This window comes from Bison bison, unplaced genomic scaffold, assembly GCF_000754665.1.
Source record: "Bison bison bison isolate TAMUID 2011002044 unplaced genomic scaffold, Bison_UMD1.0 scf7180017864144, whole genome shotgun sequence".
Taxonomy (NCBI): Eukaryota; Metazoa; Chordata; class Mammalia; order Artiodactyla; family Bovidae; genus Bison; species Bison bison.
Window position 1 is genome coordinate 1937075 of NW_011494716.1, and position 7879 is coordinate 1944953.

A 7879-nucleotide genomic window follows, 5' to 3' on the forward strand; every position below is an offset into this window, starting at 1 on the left:
AGAGACACAAGTTCGATGCCTGGGTTGGGAAGATCCCCTGGAGGAGGGCATGGCAACCCAGTCTAGTATTCTTGCCTGGAGAGTCCCATGGACAGAGGAGCCTGGCTGGCTATAGTCCAGAGGGTTGCAGAGAGTCGGATGCGACTGAAGCGACTGAGCACGCACGCTTCTTCATCTCAGTTTGGCTGTTTCTCCCTTTCCACCCCTAGGTTGTCCAGTTGCACCCTCCACCCTTTGTATGCTTCCTGACACTTCTGTCACATTCCACAAAGACTAAAAAAAAGCTTCCCTTCTGCCTGGTTTTGGGGCACACCTCCCCCTAGCATCCACCAGAGGCCCCTGGGGTGGTGGAGCGAGTCAGGGAGTTGGGTGGGGGGCGGCGAGCTGCCCTGGGGATCCCCCCTGGGGGCATCAGGGCGCTGGCATGGCAGAGGGTCCTCTGGACCAGTGGCCAAAGGCATCCTGGGTGCTGAGTGCCTACCCCCCCGACCCCCAATGATCCCCCAGCCCTGCCTCCCCTCCCACGCACCCCCTCCTGGACCTGACTTCTCTTTTCTTTCTCCGAGGACTGCGTCCAAATGAAGCCGAGCGCTTCCTGAGCCCCGTGACCTACGCCGCCTTGGGGGACATCAGCCAGTGCAGCCCTGGCCCCACCCCCGTAGCAGAGATGAGTATTTTTATCAACTTCTCCCCAGAATAAAACCTTTTACTTTTCTGACTGTGGATGAGGGTGACTGGCCCCATGCCCTCTGCAGTGGCTGGCCTTGCGCGTCCCACATGGGTGGGTGGGCCTGTCAGCCCCGTGCCAGCCACCACCCCACCGGGGCTGAATCTCCACAGAGAATCATGACAACCCTCCCCTGCCCCATCACACACGCCCCCACGGCACAGTGCCCTGTGCAGCCCTGGCCCTGAGTGGTGGGCCTTACCCAGGCTCACACGGTAAGGTGTGGCTTACCCAGGAGGCTGTGGTGTGACTTACCCAGGCTCACACGGTAAGGCCTCAGCTCTCCAGCCACCTGCCCAGGAGGCCGTGCTTCCTGGGTGCCGGACACTGGTGTAAGGAGTCCAACTTCCAACACCTCTCCCGTGTGGCCTGGGCTTGGGCCAGAGGAGAGGTGGGGGCCCCAGGGAAGCGCCCGAGCCAGGCGCGGTCAGGCTTGTGTTCTGCCGCCTCGACATGTGGGGACTCACAGCAGCCAAGCCCTGCTCTCTCAGCCCCTGGTAGCTGCCTTCCAGCCCATTTTTTCAATTTACAGATGGAGTCAGTGCTTGAGTGGGCTCCTGAAGCCCGGGGATGGAGGGGTGAGCCAGGTAGGGCCCTGGGTAACTGTTTGCCCAGGGACGGGTCTCCTGGGTGCTTGGGAAGGAGGGGGGCGGTGAGCCCACCTGCAGCCAGCCAGGAGCAGTCTTGAAGATGACAGTTCTGTCCCCCATGGGGGCTGGTGGGGAAGCCAGCTTTTGGCCTGATTGCAGGCGGGAGCTGGAGGCAGAATCCTTGCCAAGGAGAAGGAGAGAAACCCCCCTGCCCTGTTCCGGACCCCGGGGGCGGGGGACCTGCTGGCCTTGGCAGCTGGGAGGGCGGTGCTGCACCTCCTCCTGTCGGGCTGAGGGGGTTGGGGGGGTGCCGATGCTCAGCAGGGTGTCCACCCCCCAGCAGGGGAAGGTGCTTCAGGAGTGGGTGAAACCGGGGGTGGGGTCAGTAGAGGGGGCACTTTTGAAGGCCCTGGGTCCCACCTCCTGCTCTGCTGGGGGACCACAGTTCCTGGCTGGGCCAGGCTGGACAAGGAGTAGCATGACCAACTGTCCTGGTCTGCCTTCAAGTGAAGAGGGATCCCTGGAACTTTCTGTTTTAAGGCTCAGATAAGGGGATTCCCTGGTGGGCCAGTGGTTAGGACTCCAGGCTTTCACTGCCAAAAGTTCCAGGTTCAATCCCTGGTTGGGGAACTAAGATCCCACAAGCCGTGTGGTGCAGCCAAAAAAAAAAAAAAAATTCTTTATAAAAACATTTGCTAGGTTTCAATATTGCAGGAATGCAAATTCCTCATAATGGCTATTTTGATGGTGTTGTTGCTGTGAAAAAAGCACATTAAAACTTGCCTCCCTGGAGGTCCAGTGGTTAGGACTCCAGGCTTTCACTGCCAAAGGTTCCAGGTTCAATCCCTGGTTGGGGAACTAAGATCCCCAAAGCCTTGAGGTGCAGCCAAAAGAAAAAAGACTGAGATGAATCAGCCCTGTGGAGAGGGAGGTACACAGGCTGGCCTGGCATGAGGGGCACAGATGAGATGGCTCTGGCCAAGCAGAGGATCCTACCTCGGTGTGTTGCATGGTGACTGCTCTGCACCCCAAAACCAGCTCCACAACCCACCAATGCAAATGAAAGGGTCACTGAAGGTTCTCTTCCTTTCAAAGACCACAGACTCATTAACCCTAAGGTATGCACCGCTGACAGCATGTGTCCCAGATCAGATGGTGTGCCTTGGAGAAGGCACCACAGGACCCCGCCTTGTGGCTCACCTGCAACGTGGGAGACCTGGGTTTGATTCCTGGGTTGGGAAGATCCCCTGGAGAAGGGAACGGCTACCCACTCCAGTGTTCTGGCCTGGAGAATTCCATGGACTGTATAGTCCGTGGGGTCGCAGAGTCAGACATGGCTGAGGGATTTTCACTTTCAGGACCCCAAAGCAGGCCGCCAGGGGGCACCGGAGGAAAGGCCTTCTGGGCAGGGACGTCTTAGGGGCACATGGGTCTCCCTGGCACCACTCCCTTGGCTGACTTGAGCCCTGACTTTCCATGGATTCGAGAGCTCTAAGCAGAGACCCCTCCAAATACACACAACCTCCAGAGAAGGGCTTCTCTTCTCTCTCCCCTTCCTCTTGCTCTCAACTTTTCCTAGATCCATAGAAAATGAGCCCCCCCCCCCAATATTTGCACCTCATATCTCCCAGGAGATGAGAAAGGGCCAGAAAGCTGAGCAGAACTCTGCCAGCAGGCTCCTGGTGCCTCATGCTGGGCTGGCCTCAGCCATCCAGGGACCCAGCACCCTTACACCCCTAAAAGAGCTGCGTTCTTCTAAGACTTACTTGAAATACATATATTTCCCAAACATCAACTGTGGCTAAGCAACCGGAGACCTTTCCAAATGCAGGAACTGGAAATAGCCCTTGCCTCAAAAGATCTCCTTTTGGCCAACCCGGGCGGCCTCCCCAACACAGACACCAGGAGGAACTGGAGTCAAAGCCCTCATCTGTCCTTAGAGGAGTCTGGCTATGAAAAGACCCTCAGAGACCTCCAGGGCCACAGTGGCCCCGCCGGCCGCCAGGCTGTGGGGGAACAGTCTTGGGAGCCGCGTGGTTTTCTGCTTCGGCTACAGTGTTCTCAGGGGCCCTGAGTGTCTGCCTCCATCCAGGGGAATCTCAGAACAAGCCCTTCTCTTCACAGCTCTGAAGGAGGCACCCTGCCTGCCCGCAGAAAGCATTTCAGAGCCTCCTTTCACCCCTCCGGTCCCCCCTCCCCTGACAGAGCAGGACATCTACTTTCACAGATGCTCCTGGGGAAGAGCAAATCTCTTTCAGAGACGCCAGCTGACTTGAGGTGCAAGGCACACACAGCCACCATGGTGGCCAGAGGAGTGGCTGGCCAGCCAGGGCCAGGCTGGGAGGCCTCCCACCGTGATGGGTCAACTTCAACCAGCTGTGGCCTTAAGGGAACTTGGGCCAGATGTGACAAACGTCCAAGGTAAGCTGGAAGTGGAGCTTTTCATGTAAACTGATTTTAGAGTGCTGGCCAACAAATCGAGCCCAACGGCACACACCAGGGGCCTCCGAGTCTGAAAACCCTTAAGATGCCCGATCATTTAATGGGCTTCCCAGGAGGCGCTATTGATAAAGAACCCGCCTATCAATGCAGGAGACATGAGTGACGCAGGTTTGATCCCTGAGTTGGAAGATCCCCTGGAGGAAGGCATGGCAACCCACTCCAGTATTCTTGCCTGGAGAATCCTATGGACAGAGGAGCCTGGTGGGCTAGAGTCCATGGGGTCGCAGAGTCGGACACGACCAAAGTGACTTTGCATGCATGCACAATCATTGAAGAACAGGGCCCACCCACGTCAAGTCACATGGGGAGGCTAGGCCTCCATGTCCATCTGCAGTCGTGTCCCCTCGTCAGAAAGGAAAGCTCCAATCACATTCTTCCCGGAACCTCTGGGATGCAAATGGTGTTTTCAGAGTGAAATTTTTGGAAACAAAGTGATGGAGCTCAAGTCTGGTGATCAGGTGGGTGGTGATGAAGCCCAGAGGCTGGTCTTCATGTGTTGTTGAGGAGGCTCCAGGAAGTGCCGAAACGGACAGCTAAGAATGGCTGTAAATGTGACTGTTCCGTTTGTACCTCATCTTTGCATTTTAGCCAGTTTGCACTTGCACATGTGGTGGGAGGTGATTACTGACTCCTCCTGTCTTGCTTCTGAGCCTCCAGGCTTGGAGAAGTTGAAGTTCCAGGTTCTGTGTTGCCCTTGAGTTCCATCCGGAGTGCTTGACATCTGTGTGGGCCCGCCTCTGCCTCCCCTCGCGTCTCTCACCCCCTTTTGCAGCCCTTTGCCTGTCTGGGAGGTGCTCAGCGGAGGAGGAGGGAGGGTGTGCGTGGGGCTTCCAGCAAACCTGGCAAGGTCTGGGCACTGGTGGAAAGCTCTAGCCTCACCCTCCGCTCCCTCCTGTTCTGGTTCCCAGCGTGCCCAGGGCCCTCATTAGAAATCAGATTCCTGGGCCCTCCTCCTCAAGCACCCAGGGGACACTTGTGCTCTACAGGCTGGAGGGTCACGAGTCTAGTGGGCTCCCGCTTGCCACGAGGGGCTTGTGTTCCATGAGTCATTTTCTATCAGTCACCTGGAAGCTGCTTCAAGAACAGCCATGACATAAGTGACGTGCCGTAGTTTACCCTTTTAAAGTGTATGATTGAGTGGTTTCTAGTACATTCACAACTTGATCACTAATGCCCTGGGGAATGTTTAAAACTATTGTCAGGACTCCACCCCAGAGACCAATGCTGTGGGCCCCCAGGGGGCTCCCCGGAGGCCCTGCGGCTCTCCACTGGGGTGACTTTGCCTGCAGACACTTCTAGTTGTCCTAACTGGGCGCTGCTACTGGTTCAAACTCATGGAAAGGGGTCAGGGGTGCTGCACAGGACACCCCAGTGTCTGGAGTGCCCACACTGGAAAAGCTGCATCTACAGGAAACTTAAGTCCTTCCAGGACCTCCTCCTGGGGCCTCCAGGCCTGGCCCCTGGTGGCCTCTGGAGACAGAAGTGGGCTTGGTCAGGTTGGGATTCTCACCCTTGAATGTCCACAGGGCACGTGAGGATCCTGTTCAAAGCAGATTCTGACTCAGGAGGTCTGGGCTGGGGTTAGAGAGAGAGGTCGTTCTGCGTCTCTGACAAGCTCCCGTGGGACCCAGCTGGTCTGGTGACCACACTTGAGGAGTGAGGGTATAGTTCCCACAGGCCACCCTGAGGCCAGCGTGGGGGTGGGGAGCCTGAGTGGACATTCTGGACCGTGCACCCTCTTGCATGGCTCCAGTGGGTATGGCCACCTCAGTCGTCTGGCCACTGGGGAGCTCACATTCACCCACAGAAGCACTTCCTTGCCTCCTACACTTGGAAGGGGGTGTGGCAGCTTCCTGAGAACTGCTGCTAAGTCTCTTCAGTCGTGTCCGACTCTGTGTGACCCCATAGACGGCAGCCCACCAGGCTCCCCCATACCTGGGATTCTCCAGGCAAGAACACTGGAGTGGGTTGCCATTTCCTTCTCCAATGCATGAAAGTGAAAAGTGAAAGTGAAGTCACTCAGTCTTGTCCTACCCTCAGCGACCTGAGAACTGTCTTCCCTCCAAAAGGATGAAAGAGCTGCAGTGAATGTTCAGGAGCTCAGGACAGCCTCCTCTCTCCCCCCCCAGGCACCCGAGGCAGAGCTGTGCCCCTGCCCCCAAAGGCCATTAGAAGGGTGGGCTTCAAGGTGAGGACATGAGCAACAGCTGCAGTGGGGGTGCTGCAGTCACTCCTGTGACCAGTGGGGGACTCTAGTGAGGCTGTCCAGACCCCAACAGGGCAGCAACAGGCTGTGTGGTGACCCCGGGGAGTGGCAGCGGGGGTGCCGCTGGCAGGTGCTGAGGTGCCTGCCAACCAGATCTTCTGAAACAGAACTCTCCACCCCCAGGCACTGTCCAATGGGCTGAGTGGGGTAGGCCTCCTGACTAGGAAGTCAGTCCACTGGTGACCATCTGCAGGGGCCCACGTCCCCTTACTCCCCCAAGTTCCAGCCTCACCAAGGGGTGCAAGGTCTAGGCTGCCTTCTCTCAAAGCTGCCCCAGGGCAGAGTCGTGCCCAGCTTCTCCCTTAGAGGAGTAGGTGCCTGCCCAGCCTGGCGTGGGAGCAGCTGGGGATCCACTGTCTGTTGCCCCTGAGTGGTTTGTCTCCTTGGCAACCAAAGGTTTGAGCTGCAGCTTGGACTCTGCCCAGCCTCATCCAGTCACTGTTGCTGGCCCACGGGCTCTGCATCCATGCCTACTATCTTACCACGGGGGCTGTGGCCTGCGCCTCCCCCAAGGAAGGGCCCTGCCCCACCCAGCGTGGCTACTGGAGGTGGGGCTGAGGGTCCAGCCTGTAACTGGCCACTGGGGCCCTAAAGACAGCAAGAAAAGTCCTTGTGTGAAACCCAGGCAGACCGGAAGGCAGCTGTTAGCCCTGGAGGCCGGGATCTGTCCAGTTGGACAGGGGGAAGGGTGAGCAGACAGAGGCAGGGGTTCTGGGAACACAGGGCAGGAACTAACTTCATGGGAAAAGCCTGGGGTGGGCAGGAAGATTCCAGAGCACGTTGTGGTTGAAAAGACAGTGACAGATAGGAGCAGTGTGGAGCCAGGCAGGACTCGGGGGTTGGCCTCTGCTCTGGGCTCGGCTGGCACCCTCCCCCTCCACATGGAGCCAGCTGGCAGCAAAGCTTAGGATATGAGGCACGACCACAGAGCCTGGTGGTGGTTTGGAACTCTTTCTTCTCCTTTGTTAAAAGGGGGAAAGGAATTGGGGATGGGGTACCCCCGGGCTCTGGGGAGGCATGCAGGCAGCCCCAGCAGGCAGGCGCTGGGGGATGGGTGGGAAGAGTCCTGGAGTTTCCCACAATCCTTTTCTCTGCAGGGAAGAGCAAGGCTGGCTGCCCAGGGAGCAGGAGAGAGGGGCAGGGCCCTGGGGGGAAGGGCGGCGGGCGAGGGGGGCTCACTCTAACATGCAAAGTCCAGCTGCCCCATAAACTAGGTTGCTTCTCGAAGAGCGACATACGTATAAATACACAGACACAGCTACACGCACACATGCGGAGAAGGCTCTGCGTTCCCGAGGGTGGGGATCTAGGCCCGCCGGCCCCAGGGAGCTCCAAGGCAGGAGCCCGCCCAGTCTCCGGCGTGGCGATGCTCCGCTGCCCCCGGGGCCGGCGGGGCAGGGTGGGCGAGTCCTCTGGGGAAGGCTGCTTGTTCTCCGAGCTTTTGTCCATCAGCACCCAGGTGACTCGAAACCAAATCCATGGAAGCGGGGCGCCACAGGCCTGTGCCGCCGGGCAGGCGTGCGGGCAGCCTGTGGGCTGGCTCGAGGGTCCGGTCTCTCCCCTCCAGGGCTCCGGGGAAAAGGGGTGCAGACAGAGGGTGAAGGGGGCCCGCAGAGACGTCCTCTCCCCCGCCCCACGGGGTCCTGGCCTCCGGGAGGGGGGAGGGGCCTCCCTTATCTCTCGGCCTCCATGGCGGGGTGGGCCCTGGGTTCCGAGGCGGCCTGTTGGGGGGCCAGGGGCGGCCAGTCTGACGCCGGGGAAGAGGGGGCCGGAGTCCACAGGGGCGGCTGCGGC

At 58.8% G+C, this 7879-nt stretch overlaps 1 protein-coding gene across 1 annotated transcript in view; it reads right to left on the minus strand.

Annotated features, from left to right (window-relative positions):
* Positions 1-7020: 7020 nt before the first annotated feature.
* The window catches only part of UBALD1 (UBA-like domain containing 1), a 4912-nt gene continuing 4053 nt past the window's right edge, over positions 7021-7879 (minus strand). The window contains exon 4 of the mRNA XM_010840496.1: positions 7021-7878. Coding sequence (XP_010838798.1) covers positions 7759-7878 — 120 coding nt within the window. The 3' untranslated portion in view covers positions 7021-7758. The remainder of the gene's footprint in view (position 7879) is intronic.